Source organism: Chionomys nivalis, chromosome 13 (genome assembly GCF_950005125.1).
Source record: "Chionomys nivalis chromosome 13, mChiNiv1.1, whole genome shotgun sequence".
NCBI classification, from domain to species: Eukaryota; Metazoa; Chordata; class Mammalia; order Rodentia; family Cricetidae; genus Chionomys; species Chionomys nivalis.
In genome coordinates, this window is record NC_080098.1 from 35,639,238 (window position 1) to 35,662,542 (window position 23,305).

The window sequence follows — 23,305 nt, forward strand, 5'->3', positions numbered from 1 at the left end:
ACTCAGATCTTGACAGTAATCAACAGCTCTCTAATTGGACTCAAGGCTTGTCCAATGGTACCGGAAACCTAACCAATCACCCATTGCCAATGAGGTTATGATCCAAGAGGAGAGCCTACTACCACTACTTTAATGGGTCAGCAACATTTCTAACAGCATCCAAACGCTCGCCCTTAAGTATCCTCATATGTTTCACTTTCATCAAAGGAGCTTCTCTTTTGTAACAGATGAAGACCAGTACAGAAAACCACAACTGGCCGAAAAAAGCAGATTCAGTGATCATGGGGTAGTCAGCCCTGGCAGATAAATCTACAACACAACCCCGGAACCCAATTCTTAGGGAACATTACAGAAGATGGGGTGGAAAGGTTTTGAAGAGCCAGAGGACCAGGAAGTCTGCCATGAGATTGTGTCTCCAGACAATGACAGGGAAGCTATGCTCATGATATGTCTACAAACAACATGGTTGCTTAAGCACAAAAGATATGTTAATGTGGAAGGGAAAATCATGTGGCGATCCAACTCCACATCAAGAACCACAGGCAACAAAGTACTGCAGAGAGGGGGAGTTTGTCTTCTCCAAAGATGAGCCACTAATTGTTTATCCAACACCAGTGGCCAGCCTTGGAATCTTTCTTTAAAAATTTAATTAATTTATTTAAATAATATTTTTCATTTATTTTACATACCAACTAGTTTCTCCTCTCTTCTCCCCTCCCCTCCCCTCCCCTCCTTTGCCATCTATACCCCTTTCCCATCCACTCCTCCTCCATCTCCATTCAGAAAGGGACAAATTCAGGTCATCAGGCTTGGTGACAGGTGAAATGACCCAATGAGTCATTTCACCAGCTTTAGTTTGCTATATTTTACATAAAATTATATCCATCCACCAAAGAGGATTAAATCAAAATAATAATAGTAAGGCCTTGGACACAAGTCAGTGATAAAGTACTTGTTTAATATATTCAAGGCCCCGAGTTCTATTCTGAGAACAAGAAGATAAAATCACATTTATCTCTATGTAAAGATATTTCCCGAGTATACTGTGTTTAGTTACTGTATCTTTATCCCATACAATCAAGATTTAAGGATATCAAAGTGACACTGGGATCTCAGTATTCAGGAAGAGCCTCAAGTAGAATTTCATACCTTTTGCAGAAAGTTCCTATCAAGTCAAAGATTGACACCACATTTATCACTTAGTTGTTTTCTGCTGCCCCTGGCAAGAACAGTTTGATGATGATCACTAAAGCTGGATTTTATTAGACGAAGTAAGAAAAAAACCAGAAGAAGAATAGAGAGTATAAAATATAAAGATAGATGAGAAATTCAACATTGTTAGGTGTGGGAGCAACCCTTCCCTTATTCTGTAACAGCGCAGAGGTGATCCCAGAGTAAAACATCCCCAAGTGACATTCACACTTATCACTGACACAGACAGAACTTTAAAACCACAGATGATAAACCTGATGAGGTGGCACATGCCTGCAATCCCAGCACTTGGGACACTGAGGAGGGAAATTATGGGTTCAAGGCCACAGTGGGCTGCTTTGTGAGACCCTGACTGTTATGGTTAGATTAATTGCTAATTTGACACAACCTAGAATCACTTGGAAATCAATGTGACTATCAATGAGAGACCTTCTAGATCAGGTTAACCTGTGGGGATTATCTTGATTGCCTTAATTAATGTGGAAGATATAGCCTAAAGTAGGCAGCACTGCTTTCTGGATTGGAATGTTGGACTTTATAAGAGTTTGGGAAAGTACCTGAGTATTTAAGCAGTTAATTCCTTTCTCCCTGCTCTTGACTGTGGCTGTAATGCAGCTAGCTGTCTAACTTCCTGCCACCTCGATTCTCCTGCAATAAAGGACTGTAACCTAGAAATACAAGCCAAACAAAGCTTTTATTCCCTAAGCCGTTTTTGTCACGATATTTTATCACAGTGACAGAAGTGGAACTAGGAAATCAATTCAAGAAAGGAAGAAACAATACTATAAGGCAAAGCTGGTCTCTTTCACAGACCATGTTTTCCAGAATGGAATCAGACAAAGCAAACAAGGACAAGGAACAAAAGTCAATGAAGGACATGAAGGCACAACAGAAAATAAGTAAAACCAAGCAGTTCCAATATACTCCTCGAGCCCACACAAGTGATGCTTCAATTCCAAGGGACAAATAATCCAGCATTTCTTACCAGTGTTTACCACGCACATCTAATGGTTTGTATTCATGTTTATTTATGTTTCTAGAATTAAGAAATAGAGGTGAATAGGTGTCCATTTCCTTCCTTTGCCCAAGCGGGTCCTGAGTCAAGGGACAACACCTGTTTTGACAAGCAAATGACAAACCCTGTAGCCTCTAGTTCTGTCTACTTATGAATCCTATACAGGCGATGGTGAATCATAGCCCACGGGAATCCATGATGAACTTCCATGGAGTGAGAAGCCAAGAGAGCAGCATCAGCCACACCCACTCTGCTGGAGCTTCACAGGCATCTGGAGGCAGGGAGTAGAGTCTCTTGGTTTCTTGGAGCTCCTGTCTTAGAAACATGACAGTGGCATGCAGGCAGGAGCCACTACATTTATTTGCTGCTGACATTTTGTGTAAGGTGAGGACCCACTTCATTCACGGGCTCCTCCAATCGACTCTCCTCTGCTAAAACGATGGGCACAGGGTTCCTCAGTACTGATGGACACAGGAAATGTAACACTCATGAGTTTTGGGTTAATCCATGTGTCTCAAGGCACAAGAACAGGTTAAGAAAAAGACAAGGAATCCAGCACAAGTGTTTTGTTAAGGTTACCCAAAGTTTAACATGGTCTTTCCTGCTCAAAGCTAATGAAAACTCCACCCACTGAATTCCAGGAAAGATGGAGAACTAGGAAATATCAGGGTGTGAATTAAAAAGGAAGAGTATCAGAAGAAGAAAAAGGTGGACTCAGAGAAAACAAGGAAGACCTTTAGAAACTCACAGAAGGAGAGCAGACAGCTGAAGAGGACAGAGGGGCAGAGAGAGATGCGCTGAAGGCAAGGGAGCCAAGAAAAGCCTCGTCACTATGGTGAGGCGACACTGACATCTTTACTCAAGACAAGCCTCAAGTCCACATGTGGCTTTCGACCCAGCGGCTTTTCTGGTGGACTAGATTAGCACCAGAGGGGAGTTCCCCAGAGGACTGTGGCTCATTTCCATCTTCATGTTTTTGTTAAACTAGTTTATTTTTATACTTTGAAATTCATAAACGTATACGGTGCATCTTAATCATAGGTGCCCCATACTTCTTCCTTCTAGGCCATCTCCTCTTCTAGCTCATAATCTCAAAAAAGGATAATAATTTTAAAAAGAAAAATAAGAGGACTCTAGTATAATTGCATCATTTTCCCCTTCCCTTTCTTCTCCCTCCAAACTCTCCCACATAATCCCCTCCCCGCTTTCTTTCAAATCCATGGCCTCTTTTTTATTAATTGTTGACAAGCACGCATGCACACATGCACGCACACACACACACACACAACCACTGAGTCCATATGCACATGGCTGTGGGGTTGTGCACTGGCTCATGCATCCTGCCAGGGGCAACACTTTATAGAAAAGTGACGCTTCTTCCCATTGATATCATCAACCACCAACAGCTACTCAGCTCGGGGTGAGGCCTTAGGAACACATCCCACCTCCATGCTGGAATTTCTGGTCAGTTTATTCTACGCAGGTCTTGGGCAGCTAATCAGAGTTGCTGTGAGTTTGTATGTGTAAGGGACAAGTTATGTCCAAAGGACAGTAGTTCACAGCACCTCTCCCCTAGAATGAGCCTAGTACTTAAAACCGAGCTACCCTGGGGTCTGAGAACCATGAACAGAAACGACCACAATTCAGAGAGGTATTTGATCTACCACATCCTCAGGATGAGAAGAATCTCTGGGAGACAATTGTGGAATAAGAGAAGGCCAGTTCAAAAACTAAAAGCAGCTGGAAGCACGGCCCAAGAACTGAAGTATACAGAGAAAGAAAGATCTGTCCCCAGTGTCTGAAGTTACAGAGAAAGAAAGATCTGTCCTCAGTGCCTGAGAACAGAGTTCATTAGCTGGGAATAACTCTGGAGTTTGATAGCCTGGAACCTGAGGTCAGCAATTAGATCAAACTCCAGAGCTATATATGTTCCATGAAGTTCACTGGTAGAATTAAACCAACTCTAGAATTTCAGCTGACTACTTGACATACACAGACACATCTCCCTGCCTCTCCCCTCCCCTTCATCATTGGTAACATGATGACTTCCAACATTCCTAACAGTCACTGGCTAGCACACTGGCCACCCAGGTAATACTTGGGAGACTGACAGAGACCATCCAGCATACAGACTACAGAGGACACGTCTTCAGTGGACTTTATTTACTATAAGGTACAAATTCAGTGCTAAAAGTATACTGGCTCAAGGTAAGAGCCTTTTAAAACCATGAATAGCTCTGAGAAGCATTCAGCAGCACATGTGTGATTTCATTGACATTCTTAATCTTTGAAATCTATGCCTTATAGGAGTATTTTAAGTAGACAATTAGGCTATCTTATACCAATTGACAGTTGTTATAACATCAATGCCTTTGGTAATTTATCTTATGTTCTCTATAGCTGTTATTTATTCTTATGATCCAACCATTCCTGGCTAACTGCTCCATATCAGTTACTGGAGAGAAATGCCGCTAACTTTTGACTAAGAAAGAGAGCAATTTTTAACCACAAGAGAGTCAAGATTAGGGAGCTTACCATTCGAGATAGTTTTCTACAAATGCCGACATGGGGCTGATCTGCACCGTGTAAGTGTCATTTGCAGAATACTCAAAGAGTCCATAGTAAGGGTTGAAGAGCTCCTGAGACAAAAGGAAGAAGAACTCTCGAGAAGGGCCACTGTAGTCCAGGCTGCAAAGGAAACACAGGTCCAGGAAGTTCACCTTTGTGGGAGTTTCTTATCCAGATCCTAGCAAGGTCTTTCAGGTATGGGGCCCGAGAAGCAGAGAGCGGTCTCTCCTCTTTATAGCGAACTCCAAGAGGAGGTGTCAATTTATAGTAGAAAATGAAGGTGTAGCAATTGTTTTGTTGTTGTTTTTGTTTGTTTGTTTCTTGAGACAAGGTTTCTCTATGTAGTCCTGGCTGTCCTGGAACTTGCTCTGTAGACCAGGCTGGCCTTGAACTCACAGAGATCCACTTGCCACTGCCTTCCACATGCTGGGATTAGAGGTGTGGGCTGCCACTGCCTGGCCATCGTTTGGGATATTTTTAAACAAACGTCTATGAATAAATTCTTGTGACAGTTGTCTTCAAACTTCCCCCTTTTGGTCATCAAATATCTATAGGACAAAACACACTGCTGGCTCATTACAAACAAGGCCTTACTGTGGAGCATAGGAAAAATTTCCTGCAAAAGTATATGTTTTCGTGTGTGCATGTGTGTGTGCGTGTGTGTCGTGTGTATGTTTGTATGTGTGTGTCGTGTGTATGTTTGTATGTGTATATACATACAACCTTATAAGTGCATCTTCACTTGCCTTTTAGGTAGCTACATTACACACTAAGGTGATCCATAAAGTCACAAAAAGCATATGAAAACTTTGGCATATAATTTGATATATCCATTTTAGAAGAGGTTCCCCCTCTCCTCAGGATTTTACTTCACCTACAAAGTAAATATCCAGCGTTTCAGGATTTTAATTTGTACTGTACTTTGGTCATGGGATCTCAGACTCTGGGACATGGCAATAACGCTTTTTTCTTTTCTTTTTTTTCTTTCTTTCCTTCCTTCCTTCCTTCCTTCCTTCCTTCCTTCCTTCCTTCCTTCCTTTCTTTCTTTCTTTCTTTCTTTCTTTCTTAGAACAAGGCTTGGCAACGCCTGGGAAGAGAAAAGCTTACTAATAAAATACACTCTGAGTCACTTTAGACGAATGTTTACAGCTACTCTATTCCTTCCTGAGAGAAATTACCCCTCACTCCTGGGATTTGATTTCCCCACACTGATCTATCTGTATGAAGCTCCCGGTGCCTCACCCCTCCTCTCCAACAAAGGTGATGTAGAGCTTGTTTCTCTGGAGCTCCTTCCGGGAGTATGCCATCACCTGGTTGAAGGTCCCCTCCAGCAAGTGGTCTCGGCGGATAATGAGCCTGAGAATAAAAGGTATTGGTGAACGGAAGCATTGAAGTGGGTGCTGAGCACTGTTGTATGTGAGCCGTAGGTGCTCATTAGTATGGCTTCACTCATTGGCTTCTCTAATAAGAGAGGAGTGAACAAGAGAGAGGTTCTATTAGTCTGGTACTGGGTTTGACACATTCAAATTACTGGTACACAAAGAATATATGGACATACGGATGCTTATCTTTGGACATTCTCAACTGTTTTTAAAAATGTTTTTCTGTCAATTGGTATCTTGTCTCTTAGGTTAGAAGGTGTCTTCAATTAGGATTTTAAGTTTGAGCTCAGCTTTTTAGCTAAAATAACAAACCTAGGGTTCAGGTAACACCTATTCTACTTGGACTTTCTTGCAAAGTTGCTAAGCATCCACAAATTTGAGAAATGAATTAAAATTTGCCTCGATTACATTATTATTGGTTTTCTAAGACAAGGTTTCTTTATATAATAGTCCTGGCTGTCCTGGAACATGCTCTGTAGAACAGGCCAGCCTTAAACTAACAAAGATCTATCTGCCTCTGTCCCCTGAGTGCTGGGATTAAAGGCATGCACTACCACTGCCTGGTTCAGTTATTCTTACATGAATGGAAATAGAGCATTTTATCTGAGTTTAAGGGTCTTTGTTTTCTGTAAAGGTCTATTGTTGATGTCATGTACCTGTTTGTCTTATATTTATAGTTCTTTTTATTTTTTCTCCCCTTTCCTGTCTTTTTCCTTTATCCCAAATACCTGAAGACTTTTTCTTTTTCTCTTCCAACTTTCTAATTTTGCTATTCCTCTCTTTCAGGCCATTAAGTGTTACCATATATATATATATATATATATATATATATATATATATATATATATAAAATATTCAGTGATGCAAAAAGTGAATAGATAAGAAAGGCTATTCCTTTAATTTAGGATCAAATACTAGATACTCACTTAATTTTACCTGGGCCCTGACCAAATCCTTTGGCTTCCAGTTTTCGGTAGAAATTGCGTAGCTTAGCTTCAAAATCCCTTCGGTATGGTGACGGGGCTCTTGCGCTGGCTCTCTGTAAACCTGTAGAGAGAAGCAGACAGTCCACGGTCGTCTTTCTCATCCAAGAACAAATATGCAGAGTGAGAGTAGGCAAGTGCCCCCTGGAGCAGGATCCTAGCCTTTGCGGGCATCTAAGTGCGAGTCATTTTCATTGCCACCACTCTCAGTTACTTCTATAGTAAACTGAAGTAAAATAGGAAAATAAAAAATGGATCTGATGGGAATGTTTTTATCTTCCTCTGAAATTATTTAAGTTGTGTTTCTATTAAAAGCACATCCATGGAAATTACCTTGACTTGCTTAGTATTTGGGTAATTTGAGAGTATTAACATAAAATGAACTAAATACAAGTTTTTTTTGTAAGCTGCCGTAAGAAGACTAGAGGCAGCATGAAGGAAGAGGCCCTCAGCATGTGTATTTTCCATGCCTCTACTTTGACACCGATGCTGGAAGAAAAGAAACATGCTGAGACACGAGGACTCAAGCATTTAGGGGTTCATATTAGATCAACATTTAATAAACTGTGTAACTGAATATGGAAGTTGTGGAGAAGTTTTCTGAACACACAACTACCAAAAGTTAATTCAAAACCAAATTGGATCCTTGGTGCATCCTATGCGTCCCAGAAAGTCGTTGTGGCCTTGGTCTGGACGCACCACACTGTACACTCTGCCCCACCCCCACCCACCCATGCTCACTCTCACATGAACAAGTGTGGGAAGATTCCTAGAATCATTATTTAGAAATAATAAGGTTTGATTTTAGTGCTTCACTTGGGCATGATGGAACACCCCTGTAATCTCAGTATCCTGGAGCTGGAACATAGTCATGAACTTGAGGCTAGCTTGGGCTAACTAATTCAGCTCTATCTCATTTCCTTTCTCAATCATCTAGAAACATGAACAAGTCCCATCATAGCTTGGGGAAATCATAAAAACAGCCAGCAGTTTGTAAACACCTAATTTAGAGTGTATTGTTGATTAGAAAACTGAACGGGATGAAGAGAGAACACACACAGAAACACAGAAGAGAACACACAGACAGACAGACAGACACACACACCTATCTTGAATTCCCTTCCAGTTGGTGAAAACACACAGGAGCACTTAGATGACACCAGGCCAGAATTTCAAGTTACCTGGGGAGTTCTGAGGTGAGGAGCAGGGTGAACAGCGGGGAGAGAAGCTATACCCAGGGTGGAAGGCAGACTGCAGGGGGACATAGGACATGATCTCTTCTTCAAAGAGACTACGAAGGTTAAAAAGAGGAAAGTTAGTTGTTTGAACCATGAGAAAGTGTGCACAGATTGTAGAAGAGCAGTTAGAATTCCCACTTGCAAATTCTCCGGTTCTTGAATCTTTATTAGCCTCATCATAAAGTCTCCATCAAGGACTTTACAGCCCCAGTGCTCTGTCTGTCTGTGCGTCCAGAGATAAGGATGCACAGCAAGGACTGTCAAGACTGTCAGCCAAGGACAGAAGCTCTGCTTCTAAGATCTAGAACAAGTGGAAAGTGTTTGGTTCTCATCCTTTTTAGGGTGCCAAACGCTTTTCCAACCTCCCCACCCATCTTCTATGGTAGCTTTCCAAGGTCTCAGGTCCAACCCCTTACCTCAGCAAAATGACCAGATCTGCATCACAGGACATTTTCTCCAGCCCATGGTTACCCTCTGTCCGAATATAATGGATTTTCTCCCTAGAACCGAATTTGAAAAGAAAATGAGAATTACGTAGCAACTGAAAAGCCAAGGAATACATAAATAATTTCAGATTTATTTTTTATCCCTTTTTGCAAAATGACTAACAACATTCCCCAGTGCATTCTGGTGTATTTCATAGTGCTCAAAGGTCATCTGAATTCACGGGAAGCTTTATAAGGGGTGGCTTTTCTGAGATTCACACAAGAGTCAGAAGTTGAGGAGGCCAAGTAAAGTCAGAGTCTGGTTGAGATAGACAAGAATGGAGTAAGGCCAGGGGAAGCTGTGAAAAGCCATCTCTTGGCTTAAGGCACATTGGGAGCAACAGGGGACAAGGGGAAGGCTTAAGGCACAGGGGGACAAGGGGAAGGCTGTCTCAAGAGAAATCTTGTGCCTGATAGAACGTGTATAATGCCATGCTGAGAACAGAGGGAACCAAGCCTTTAGAACTACAAGGGCATCCAGATTTAGTGAAAACATAGACCTCAATCTATCTTTCTTTAGTTTCAGCTTTCCCATTCTGATCTCCAGCTCTAATCTGGAAAATTATTTCAAGTAAGTCTACAGGTAGGAAGTTATTATTTTGCTCAAATCGACTTTCAATTTGCTTCTCTGATAATACTAGCACCACTACTTGTTCTATATATGTAGGCTCCGAATGAGTTAAAGTTTGCCTTTTGCAGTTAAATTTGACAAAAATTTAAGAATTGATTTTAATTTTAAATATTTAACTTTTGATTTAAAATTTTATTTTGATATAAAATAAGGCACATGTGTAATTAAAATAGAAATCAAAGAGACCTTATATACCCTTCATTTAGTTTACCCCAATAGGGAATACTGCCATTGTTTTCTTTCTGACAGTGACTCCATATATATATATATGCATTTTACTTAAGCTTTCAATTTCACGTCTTTTTTTTTTTTTGAGAATTTAATTTATGAGTACTGTTCTTATATCATTTCCACCACTCTCTCTCCCCCTCCAATGGCTCCTACGCATCTCCACTCCCTCTCAAATTGAAGACTTTTTTCTTTAACTAGTATTGTAGAATGGAGATTCTTTAAGGTAAGGGGTTTCTACTAAAATGCACAAAATGTTGCTGAACAGAGGACATGCCTTGGGATCCAACTGCCGCGCACCGCGGCCCTGGTCTGCGCTCCATGCGCTAGACCCCAGTTTGCGAGCTTCGGGAAAGGGGTCGAAGGTTGAGAATACACATGCAGAGACAGACCGACACGCAGACCTTTTAACACTGATACCAAAGCCCCAAGAATGCCCCCTTTATTGTGTTCAGGGGCAGATTATATAGAGATAGCCACGCCCCAACCAAACCCACCAGAAACCACTCTCCTGCCATCAGGAACTCCTGAAGGTCTCGTGCTCAGAGCAGCTGTAGGCACTCAGATCAGGGGAAACAAGTTGTTTACAAGAAATTCAGGATCTGGGGTCTCACTGCTCCCAACATCCAACCTCAATAGAGGTAAAGTATCAGTGCAGTAATTGCTATAAGCAAAACCTAGGGGTGTTCACAGTGGCTTCTCTAACTGGGACTTGGAAAATAAAACTGGCTGGTCTATAAACTTTTCAGGGAGTGAAAGAAGCCTATCTTCTTAACTATCTACTTAAAAATCACATTTAATAGATATAAGTAAGTCAGTGCATAAATATTCATATATAATTTAAATGGAAATTTTCTCATCTAGGCTGCAATGCTCTCCTGAGAGCCAAAGACCGTCTAACAACTGCCTTCTCAAACCAGGCATAGAAGCCCTCTTTTGAGTTGCTGGTCAGGATTGTCAAGAGATTCCCAAAACACAGGTAATTGCTACTGCCCTTGGTTGTCCTGCAGAGGCGGAAGGTAAGCCCAATTGCTAGAGACACCACATGTTCTTCTGAAATGTGAACCCCAGGGCCCTGAGACAGATCTGACCTGACCTGAAAGCTTCCTTCCTGAGCACTAGCTTTCATGGTACCAGAAATCACCACCAAAGCTTTCAAAGGAGGAAGGCAACTAACGGTTCTACCCAGTTATGATGCCTTTGAACTACAACAAGGACTAGCATGGCATGATTATCCTAAGGTCATGGATCACTCATACCTTGGTGGTAAGCAGATGTATAATTGGACTTGAGACCTGCTCAACAAGAGGGAAATTGTGCTGGGACAATCATTGTGGTAAAGAGGAAGCCCATAGAGTTGGAGAGTAGCTTTGGCAGCTATATATCTTACAGAAGATCAATACTAGAATATATAAAGTACTTAAACAGGCAAAAAAATCAAATGACCCATTTAAAAATGGGCCTGGGACATGTACAAAGAATTTTTCAAAAGAAAAACGATATAGGATAAAGGATAAAGGCTATGGGATAAAGAAAAAGGATAAGTATAAACAGAGCCTGCTTGTTCCTTTCCTGGCCACCCAGACCCAAACAATCACACAAAACTATATTAATTACAATACTGTTTGGCCAACAGCTTAGGCATATTCCTAGGTAGCTCTTACATCTTAAATTAACTCATTTCTATTTATTAATCTGTGTATTGCCACTAGGCTATGACTTATCAGTAAGGTTCTGGCATCTTTCTCCTTCAGAAGCTACATGGTGTTTTTCTGATTCTGCCATCTTTCTCCCTATATTCAGTTTAGTTTTCCTGTCTAAGTATATTCTGCCCTGCCGTAGGCCAAAGTAGCTTTTTTATTAAACAATGGTAATAAAACATATTCATAGCATACAGAGGGGAATCTTATATCATCTCTCCTTTTCTGCCTAAATAAAAAGGAAGGTTTTTAACTTTAACATAGTAAAATTACATATAACAAAACAGGTATCAAGCAAGAATTTTAGTTAAAATATTTCTTTGTGAGTCTAAAGTTTCATAATTTATCCTTTATCATAACTAAGGAAAACTATAGCTATAACTGTCTATCTTCAACTCCATCAAAGGCCCCAGAAAGATATAATATTGTTGTGGGAACTCCTTCAGCCAACAGCCTTTAAGATAACGGCCCACTTGGGGCATGATCTAATATATTATAAATGCAGATAAAAAGTGTGTGCAGACCTCTTGGCTCTGGATTTGGTTCCAGTTCTCATCACTCACAGAGAACTGCAGATCACTATTCTTTCTGTGAGTTTATCCCCAGATAAATAAACCTTTGTTATGCTCCATTCTGGGCTATTGTGGACCTCTTTTGTATGTCAACATAATATTATCTAAGTAAACAGGAAGTGCATTGTAAGCAACTTCCAAAACTCTAGAATTAACAGAGACATCTTGCTGCTTCAACAGTCACCCAAAGTTCTTCTGTAACATGGGCATCCACCTTCAGCCTACAGACCCATAGGACGATGATATAGGATAAAGGATAAAGATAAAGGATATAGGATATGAGATAAGATAAAGGATATAGGATAAAGGAAACACCTAACAGTAAATGATAGAGAGGCCATGGGGGAAAGGGCACTCTTATCCACTGTTTGTGATTTGTAGATTGGTCCAGCCACTCTGGAACTCATGTGGAGAATTCTCAGAAAGCTAAAAATAAATCTACCATATGACCCAGTTATACCATGCCTTCGCACATGCCTAAAGGGCTGGACATCTTACACCTCAGGTACTTGTTCAGTCATGTTCATTTTTGCCTATTCACAATAGCTAGAAAATGGAAACATCCCAATGTCATTCAGTTGATGAATGAATAATAAAAATGAAGCCATGAAAATTTCAGGTAAATGATTGGAACTGGAAAAGACCATACTGACTGAAGCAACCCGGTGCCTGAAAGACAAATGTCGCATGTTCTCTCTCATTCGAGGTTATGAGCACCAAATCTTTAGATGTGAGTACATATCCTGTAGTAACTGCAGAAACCAGGAAAGAAAAAGGGATTATTCCTGGGCTGGGATGAGCAACAGACGGGGGAAAATGGTACAAAAGATCTGATGGGAGAAATGGAAAAGAGGAAGCAGCTCTAATCAGGGAATGGGGAGGAAGATGAATTCAGAAAGATGGTAAAATAACAGTGAGATGCCTGAAAAAGTCATAAGGAATCATGCTATTAACTATCTACCTAAAATACCTATAATGCACAAGTCCTGATATATAAATATGTATTTACAATTTTTATTTCTACAACACACAACTTTTTAAAGTAAAAACTAATATTGGAAGTTAAGCCACGAATCTAAATATGCTTTCTGACAAGAGCTTCAAGTGATTCATTAACATTTTAACAGATTTGAAAAACACAGACCTAGAGCAGGATTTCCATGCTGTGGGATTTCCCCTATGTGTGCAACAGCAGGAGAAAACCAGCAAGCTGTAGGAAGATCATCTGATCTTGAATGAACTTGGCTCACACACAGAGTCTGTGTACTGTAAAATATGCCTGGCTCATTTTTTTTTTTTTTTACTATTAATGCTGACTGTGATCTAACTTACCTTTCTATCTTGTATTGTTTATGAAGAGGTTGTTGCCATATGCTTCACTCTTTGTTCTACTCAGTGAGACAGAAGATTTTTCCTAAAATAACCCCCAATTTGTGAGTCTAACAATGCCAACTGCAGAACGACAATGTGTGAATAAACAGCTTTAAATCCTTTGAAACCTAGATAATAGAGCTCCTGATAGAGAACACTGCAATTTTAATAAAAAACCCTGAAATGCATATTTAGTTGCTATGTACAAGTACAATGACATTTGTGGTTGATTATTAGAAAGGTTGGCTAATTACTACTGGAGCACCAATACTCTTGGCTTGATCTCATATCCAAAATTTTAAAATTCTTATGATTATTATTTGAGATTATAAAATAATGATATCATTTTCACCTTCCCTGTCTTGTCTCAAACCCTCCCATGTAGCCCTTGCTCTCTTTCAAGTTCTTGTCTTCTCTTTAAATCAATTGTCATCCCATGTATATATGACTGGAGCACAGTCATCTACTCAGGGTTCAGCAAGCCAGATTTTGGAGGATAACCTAAAGTTGCCACCTTACTAAACCAGTATAATCCCTAATTGCATTATAAATATTTGCCTTTATACCCACAGATAAGCATAGTCCTCATCTCTTATCAAAGCAACTTCTCTTTGCAGCAGGTAGAAACTATTACAAAAAATCATGACCAGTCAAAATGCAGAGTTTTGGAGCCCAGTTCCAACTGATACATCTACAACATAACTCCTGGCAACTAAGGCTCAGGGATCATTGCAGAAGCATGGATGGAAAGATTGTAGGAGCCAGAGGAACATGTAGTCTTGTCTCCTAGGAATGTTAGAAGCCACACTCATGAGGTCTCACCAACATAAGTGCCTAAATATGAACTGAACCAGGATGACACCAATGCCCCAACCCTAGACAAAGAGCTACAGGCAACTAAGGAATGCTGAGAGCAGGAGCGATAGTATTCCCTAGGGGAGGACACAGAAATTAGTTATATGATACTAAATTGTCAATTGTGAAGATAATACAAGTAACATCATACAGGCTGAACAGGTTGTGCTTATGTATTTATAAATATACATGTATATACATATGATGTATGTAACAGCAAATAATAAAAAAATAAGGCCATAGATCTGAACAAGAGCAAGAAGGGTATAGTAGAGGGTCTGGAGGGAGGGAAGGAAAGAGGGAAATGATATAATTATAATCTCAAAAATAAAATTTTTAAAAATGACATATATACTAGGATTTAAGTAGTTAGCATACATACAATACTTTGTTTTTGCTTATTTTTGAAGGTTGTCACCTAGTTGTTTTTATCATTAAGCAATTATATTTCAAAACAAAAATAATTTAGATAGTGCTTTATATAACTAATCTTTCATGAATACTATGTTGTTCCCTTTCTGTTTTCCTCTGAATCAGTAGAAATAATTTTAACACAATGTAATGGGATAAGGCTACCTTCTCTGAGAAATTTTCCAGAACCCTGGACCCTTCCTTTTCAGGTCTCAGCTTAAACCTTCTATGCAGCCATGGAAGGTGCCATGAGCCTCAGCGGGTCTGTCTCCACAGTGTTGCTTTTCAACCTGGAGAAAGACCGGAAGGACCAAGTGTTCTAGGGATGGGAAATGAACCCTACCTGAGTGTGTGGTTTCTTGCCAAGCTTGGCTGACGTTCTTGTAGCATTTCAAAAATGTTTGGCTGGCGAAGAAATGCCACAATCTTGTCATTATATGCTGAAACAGAGAAAAAAGCAGAACAATGGTTGAGCTAGGTGACAATAAAATGCCCACTTCACCCTAGGGAATAACGTGACATTTGAATTTCTCTTAAGGAAATAAGCTCTTGCATAAAAATGGGACAAAAGCATTATTATCTTAAAGGATAAGCGAAAAGAGATCAGTCTGAGCAGTGATCTGAAGTCCCAGGAGTGTGCAGGGTGTTACTTCATCCACATTTGCGGGAGGATGAAGATGAGAACAGCTTTCCTGTGAAGACATCTGTAATTATTCTAGCCTTTGTGGTTCTTTTCCAAAGTTAACATGACAGAAGACCCTTTGTGAGTTCAAAAAAATCCTTTTCTGAGTGTTTTGCAATTGCTACCATAGCTGTGTGTGGATTTTCCAGCCACAGGGATGAAAATACACATTATTCAGACTCTCTCACCTCATTTTGCTTAAAAAAGTTGATGACTGTGCTAGCTGTCCTCATACATACATGGAAAGGGAGGCATAAAAAGTGCACAGAGCAACAATCTTATGCAGCTGTCAACCAAGAATTCCCAGTGGTGTAGTAGTGGCATGAATATAACAGAGGGTGTCAACCACATTATAAAATGGATTTAGGACATGTACTACAGGAGGGAAGTCTAGTCTGATCTTCTAAAACTGATGAAGAATTTGACTGGGGAGGTCACAGGCCTGGGGAGAACCATTAGTATGTTGGTAGGTGGGCATAGTATCACACTGTCCTTTTATTATTTATCTTTTTACTCACAGAGGAGTGCAGTTCCCACTCTGCACCGGAGAAGCTTCTTTTTGACTTTGCTTAGTGCAGAGACTCACAGCAGGTCAGAATGCAGAGGCTAGGCAACTCAGCCCTAAATGGAACATTTGTAACACACCCCTTCACCCAAGGATCATAATACATCACAGAGAATGGGGCAGAAAGATTCTAAGAGTAAGGAGGTTGGGGAAGAGAAGACAAAACAAAGTCTCCTGGATACGACAGGGCTGTTGAACTTAGGAACTCACAGCAGCTGCAGTTGCTACATGCCAGTCAATATCCTAGCATGTACAGGGAGGGGCTCATGAGGTCTTGTCACAAACTGAAGAGTTATTGGTGTGGGAAGTCCTTCTGTATATGTGTTGCTTTTATTGGTTAATGAATAAATAACCTGGCTTGGCCTGTGATAGAGCAGAGTAGAGCTAGGTGGTGTGTGTGTGTGGGACTAAAATGAATGCTGGGAGAAAGAAGGCAGTGTCAGTGAGATGCCATGTTGCCACCAGAGGAAAAAGACACAAGTTGCCAGCTGGAACCTTGCTGGTAGGCCACGAGCCTCATGGTAAAATATAAAATAATAGAAATGGGTTAATCAAAGATATAAGAGCTACCTAGAAATATGCTTAAGTGATTGGCCAAGCAGCGATTTAAATAATATAGTTTATGTGTGATTATTTTGGGAGTCTGGGTGGCCGGGAAACAGACAAGCGGCCATCTACAACAAATTGTTAGCAGTTGATGACTGGTAGGAGAGGGAGAGTCGAATTTTTCAGTGGTGTGTCCTTTGGTAGGGTGTGCATTCTCCAGCAGATGGCCCCATACCCATGTGTACACGGGCAGCACTAGTTGGACAGAGTGGGTTAAACAGGAGGAGGGATTGAAAGAAGCTGGAGGGGAGAGTGTTGGGTAGATCATGATCAAAGCACGTTGTATACGTGTTTAAACTTCCTAAATATAAATTAAAATCACTACATTAAAAACCCACACCTACATGTAGCTGGGTGAAGTGGCAAAGTTCTACTCTGACATCTAAGGCAGAAAGATCATGATGATTTAATGCCTGCGTGGTCTATGGAGGAAGTCCAGCCTTAGCAACTTAATCAGGCTATGCCACAAAAATTAAAATATGGAGATATGGCCTAGCATATATAATCTTCTACATATAATCCTTAGTATAGCAACAGTAAAAAAAAACAAAGTAATGTAAAACCTTGCTTACACCAACAAGAAAAGGAATCAATTGTTTCATTTAAACCCCGTGTTTCTGGATTTAATTGACTGTTGAATAACACAAAGAAGAAGGGTGTGAGGATCTAGAAAATGAACTGAGCGAGATGAGGAGGAAAAGAGGAAAAAGCTGGGAAGTGTCATGAAAGAGGAGAGGCCAGGCATGCTAGTGCTCTGGACAGTCAGGTGAATCTTGTTTGTTTTAGGATAGCCTGGTCTACACAGTAAGTGCCAGGATAGCTAAATATACACGGTGAGAATCTGATTCAAAAGAAATAAAAATAAGAGAAAGAAAATTCAGGACTATTAAAAAGGCTCACAGTAGGGACAGCAATTGGGTTGCTAGAGGCACAGTGACTTAGGATACATACCCAGTGGCAATGACTCATGTTGATGCTGACTTCGAATGGCAGCTATTAGGCTGTGTCCTGGCCTGGCCAGCAATGATGCTCCTCTGTTTCTAGAGACTTCTGAGGCCTAATTTAAAATAAAAGTGTGAGATTGAAAATCTGTCATCAATTATGGATTTTTCTTTAAAACCATTTTCTTTTGCCTACATAAATATTTAAAACATCTTGGCATCACCTAGATTCAGAAAATAAAGTTACAATCCTTAAAGTGATGAAAGCCAAGCAAGTATTAAAAATTGAGTAAGTGGAATGTTGTATTATGCTCTGTAAAAGTGATTGTGTCAAATGTCATCAATGCACTGACCATAAATAGAGAAATAAACTCTCTATAAACTCTAGTAGAAATCTAGGTCTATGATTTTCTTTTCAGAGATTTGGCATTGAACTTCTATAGCGAACATGAGTTGTACTTGCTCTTTTGGTAATATTGATCGTTCTCCAATTGCCCTCTTGGCTTAGCAATCTATTATTCCAATCACTGCTCTGGATTCTTTCCACATTGTATTTTGATTACACAACTTTATACATATAACATCTAAGGTTTCAAAGAAAGTAAATTTATCCAGAGTTTTCAATTGTGGGAGAGAGAATGGGGATTTTAACTAATATTTGACTGTAAGGTGTTAATTTATAACAAACCCCACTGTCAGACTGCATCCAGTATCTTGGTTTGTGTTGGAAATTTTGGCAAAACCTCCTGTGATAAATATCTTTACTTAGCTTAATATCCATCTTATGATGATTAATTGAAATATAGATCAATTTTGAAAGTTAATAAATTACTTAAGTGTTAAAACATGATAATGATTTTGTTCTAGCATGAGTTTATATTTATTTTGTTCCTTAAGACCTTAAAGCCCAACATAGTGGTGCATGACTGTAATCCTAAATGTCTGGAAATGGAAGTAGGGATAAGAAGTGCTGGGCAGTGGTGGCACACACCTTTAATCACAGCACTTGGGAGGCAGAGGCAGAGGCAGAGGCAGGTGGGTATTAGTGAGCTCAAGGCCAGCCTGGTCTACAGACCGAGTTCCAAGACAGTCAGGGCTGTTACACAGAGAAACCCTGCTTCAAAAACCAAATAAAAGAGACCAAGACAGTATAGATTTTCCACTTTGGAATATGTATCAGACATTCTTTGCCTTCTAGCTTCTACTTGTTACATATCTTGACTTCTCCCATGTCAGGGCAAAGCTACCAGAAGAGAGAGATAAGGAGAACAGATGGGTGAGGTTTGAAAATGTGATAAGTAGAGTTCACTTGGATTAGATCAATTAGATAACAGAAAGGTGCATGTTAATCCCCTTTCAGATAATTCTTGGATGATGAGGAGGACAGTTATTAACTGAACTGCGTCAGAGCTATTCTGACATATCAATACGTTTCACAAGCAATGCAAGTCGTACCCTCGATCACAATCTTTCTTTTCGAATAGAAAAGGTTTGAAAAAAATATTTGCTTGTCTACTTATTTTTGTGTGTTTGCATGTGTATGTGTGTGAGCATGTGCATACGTACATGCAAGTGTGTGTACACAGGCACATACCACAATGCACACATGGCAACCAGAGGACCATCTCCTGAGTCAGTTCTCTCTTATTGCTTTGTGGGATCTAGGATCAAACTCAGCTATCAGACCTGAGTCCATCTTAACGGCTAGCACACATTTTTAGAATTTATATTTCAGACAACTACTTGCAATTGTAAGAGATCTATATCTTTAGCAAATTTGTCTGCAGGACCCAGTTTTCTTATTACATGCAGTTATTCCACATCAATACAGACACTGCCTCAATAATATTAAAAGCCTTGGGTATTATAAAAAAAATTAAAATGAAATATTTCAAGTTGATGCAGAATTTTAAATTTATTCTCCATAATCTCAAGATAATATAACCTTTACCCTTTGAAATGTTGCTAAAGTGTCCCCAGGGAGGGATGCTGTGCACAGTGAATCAGGAAGCTGCGATTTTGCTTTCTGTAGTCTGAGAATGATTGAATCTTAAGGTTTGACATTTGCATACGGTTTGTAGATATAAGACATTCCTCTTCATGTGACCACATGCTCATTTTATGTGTAGGAAGAAAGATGTCACATGCTTCAGCAGATTCCTAAAACAGTGACATCCAAGAAGTCTCACGAAAGACCAGTTCATTTTGTCATGATGGCAGTAAGCCATGAGTTCCCTCGGGAGAACTTTCTCCCAAAAAAGCAGCCAATGGCCGCTCTTCTAAATCAGCATTCTGGAGCAGTGGCTGTTAGAAGGGTTGCTGTGGTTCCAATTCCCCATTAGCTGCATGGAAGGACTACCTAGAGCGACATTCTGTAGAACAGATAGGCAGATAGATCCTTCCCATAGCGCTGTTTCCATGTTTTTACCTCACTGTAATTCACTTCCCTAAGTTTCCACAGGAAATTGATCTCAAGGTCACATCTCTTGAGATCCCGGTGGTTTCTATGAAAAGAGGTCTCAGACTGTCAGTCAGGAAGGAAAGGAGGATTTACTATAACATTATTTGGAGTGGATTGGAAGTAGGAAACAGCAGTGTTTTGATTCTTGGCTTGAGAAAAAGAGAAAGGAGCCAATATGGGATACAGGCTTCAGTTTAGAAAGTCAGTGAATACGGTCCTTCAGAAAGGCAGCAGCCTTTCGTTGTTCAGCAGGAAGTAATCATAAAGGGTAAAAGAAGATAAAACCAGGGAGGGGACAGAGTACTCAAAGGGCCTGATTCCCTCTTCTTTTTTTTTTCTTTTCTTTTCCCTCTCAGTTCTTAGTTTATGGTCATATTATTGAAGTTCTCTCTAGGGTCTTATGGAGCGGTAAAATTTTAAGTCAGTCATATGCTGAATATCAGCAATTTTGCTCTTTTAGTAGCATTTGCAGGTAACCAGATGACAATAGGATTCTTTTGATGTATATAAAGAGATCTCTTGATGTAAGTTTCCTTTACATCAGGTAAGGGCGTAAAGTAAGCGTGATTTGGACAGAGGAAGGAACAGAAGAGGGCAGCCTGAGAGATACATAGGTAACTGAATGGGCACCCCACAATGGTGGTTCATTCTTCCATTGCAAAAATATGCATATGCCTTTACCCCTCATAGGACAGACAACCCTAGATCATGAAAACCAAGAAATTTTTTTCTGGCCCCAGAGAAGAGCAAAGATTTGGGAACAGTGATTCAAAGCATAGAGAACTTACCTCTCCAGCACTGTAACTCCGGAGCCTCTGGAGGTGCTGCCGATGGGTCAGATGACTGGGAAGACGGCCATTCTGAAGAGGGATTCGGGGATCAATGAAAGTGGTAGCTCGGCTGTTGTGGTCCACAAAGAAAGACTGCAGATGGACAATAAAACAGTGCTTTGTGAGAGATGGGAGTTGATACACTAAGGCTCTTATCGAACCCTGTGTCTTAGTTTTGTCTCCTATGGCTATGATAAAATACTTGGACAAAAGCAATTTAAGGGAGAAAGGGTTTATCCTGACAATTAGAGGATAATGAGGAAGTCAAGGCAGCAAAAGCTTGAAGCAGTTGCATTCACGGACAGGAGCCAGAAAGCAAATGAATCCGAGCTGCTCCTCGGTTCCTCCTCTCCATCCATATACTCCAGGATCTCTGCCAGTGAACAGGGTCATGCCTGGGGGTGGTTCTTCCCACCTCGATTAATGTAATCAATAAAACCCTGCACAGGTGCGTCCAAAGGCCATCTCTTGGGTGCTTCTCAATTCTGTCAAGATGACAATTAACACTTGGCCATCGCAGTCATCATACTTTCTTTTGACTCTTTCTCTTTTCTATCATTTCAAACCTACCTGACACTCATCTTTAAAATTAGATGAGGCAAAAGACATGGGCATTCAACAGTAGTTTCTATTGTTATTAATAGATAGCTTTAAAACAGTTGGGTGTGTATCTTCATGACACAGGTGTGCATGAAAGACAAAAGCGAATCCCTGGGGGTGGAGTTACAGGTTGCTGTGAACCCCTGACATGGATGCTAGAAACTGAACCTGGGTCTTCTAGAAAACAATAAAACTGGCTTCATTCCAATGATGCAGAAATTGTTGAATTTAAATAAGCCAAACCTCCAAATTCACCACATAAATGAACTCAAAGAAAGAAATCACATGGTCATCTCAACAATAAATATAAAAGAACCCTTTGAGAAAATCCAGCATTATGAGTCACAGAGTTAAGGATAGAGGAACATACCTCAACTAATAAAGGCTAGACTGACAACCTGTCTTTGGGTTTCTTTGGTGTGATAAAGCACCAGAACCAAAGAGACTTCAGGAGGAAGGGTTTACTTCAGCTTTCCACTTTGGGATCACACTCCATTACCAAGTGAATTCAGAACAGGAACTTAGGACAGGAACCTGGAGGCAGGAACTGAAGCAGAGGCCAGGGAGGAGTGCTGCTTACTGACTTTCTCCTCATGGCTTGCTCAGCCTGCTTTCTTAAAGGACCCAGGACCATCAGCCCAGGGTTGTTGGTACCACCCACTGTGATCTGGGTCCTCCCACATAAATTACCAGTTAAGAAAATGTCCTACAGGCTTGCTTACATGATCATATGGCATCATTTTCTCAATTAAGATTCCTTCTCCCAGATGACCCTAGCTTGAGTCAAGTTGACATAAAAACCAGCCATTATACACTCTTACAGCCAGCGTTGTGCTAAGTGAAGAAAAAAGCATTCCCGCTAAGACCAGGAAAAAGACAAGGGTGTACAGATTTTTTTGCCCCACTCAATAAATACAGTGTTTGAAGTTTTACTAAATAATACATAAGAAGAAAACAAAAGGGATACAAATAGAATAAGAAGTCAAAGTATCCTTAATCACAGATATGAGAGACACTAAAGACTCATCCAAAACTCTTACAGCTGATATAAATGTCCAGCAAAATGGCAGGAACAAAAGTAATATTCCCTCTTTGAGAATTTCTCTGTCTCCACATTGCTACATAATATTTTTTTATTGTTTCCATTGGGCTATGTATTTTCCCACTCCCCTTCCTTCCTCTCTTTTCCCCTTCTACCCTCCCTCCTGAGCCCTACACTCCCAATTCTCTGGAGCTATGGATCGTAGTTTGGTTATCCTTTGCTTTTCTTTTAATATTCAATCCACTTATGAGTGAGAACATATTGTGTTTGTCTTTCTGGGTCTGGGTTACCTCACTCAGGATGTTTTTTTTCTGTTCCATCCATTTGTTTGCAGATTTCATTATGTCAAATAAATAAGTTTTTAATGGCTGCTTGGAGTTCAGTTCATCAGAGAGGCTAGACCTTCCTGCTGCTACATGAGCCTTAAAGGAGGAGGAGTGGATGGGGGTGTGTGGAGAGGAGAGGTTTTTTGCGGAGGGACTGAAGAAAAGGAGGGGAAGCTATGATCATGCTGGAAAAATTAATTAATAAAAAAGGCATCTCATACTCATTTATTGATAGAATAAATGTAGTGAAAATGACCATTTTTTTTAAATAAAAGCTTCTTGCCTATTCAATGCAGTTCCAATGGAAATTCCATCTCATTCTTCACAAAAAGAGAAAACAAAAACTGTCAAAAGTTTGGACAAGGTTAGAAAGTATTAATATTCTTTGTCAAAATATCACAAGAATAGTCTCCAGGCCAAATATTAATATTCTTCTTCAAAACCTCTTGATCTGGGCCCCCACAATTCAGATCAGTCTCAGCACCACTGTCTTCCATGTTCTTACTAGTACAGCCCGTTAAGCCCCACTTAAAGCATCCAACTGCTTTCCAAATCCAAAGTCACAAAGTCTATAGTTTTCCAAACAAAAGCACAGTCAGGA

The 23,305-nt window shown here is 40.2% G+C and overlaps 1 protein-coding gene across 6 annotated transcripts in view; it reads right to left on the minus strand.

Moving 5' to 3' along the window:
* Hecw1 (HECT, C2 and WW domain containing E3 ubiquitin protein ligase 1) overlaps nucleotides 1-23,305 on the minus strand; it is a 247,825-nt gene that overhangs the window by 19,463 nt on the left and 205,057 nt on the right. For all 6 annotated transcript variants that reach the window (XM_057787420.1, XM_057787418.1, XM_057787419.1 and 3 more), the window contains 8 exons: nucleotides 20,695-20,829; nucleotides 17,456-17,561; nucleotides 14,995-15,091; nucleotides 8,815-8,898; nucleotides 8,342-8,451; nucleotides 7,104-7,224; nucleotides 6,038-6,151; nucleotides 4,763-4,915 (listed from right to left, as the gene is read on the minus strand). In XM_057787420.1, the coding sequence (XP_057643403.1) occupies nucleotides 4,763-4,915; nucleotides 6,038-6,151; nucleotides 7,104-7,224; nucleotides 8,342-8,451; nucleotides 8,815-8,898; nucleotides 14,995-15,091; nucleotides 17,456-17,561; nucleotides 20,695-20,829 (920 nt within the window). The remainder of the gene's footprint in view (nucleotides 1-4,762; nucleotides 4,916-6,037; nucleotides 6,152-7,103; nucleotides 7,225-8,341; nucleotides 8,452-8,814; nucleotides 8,899-14,994; nucleotides 15,092-17,455; nucleotides 17,562-20,694; nucleotides 20,830-23,305) is intronic.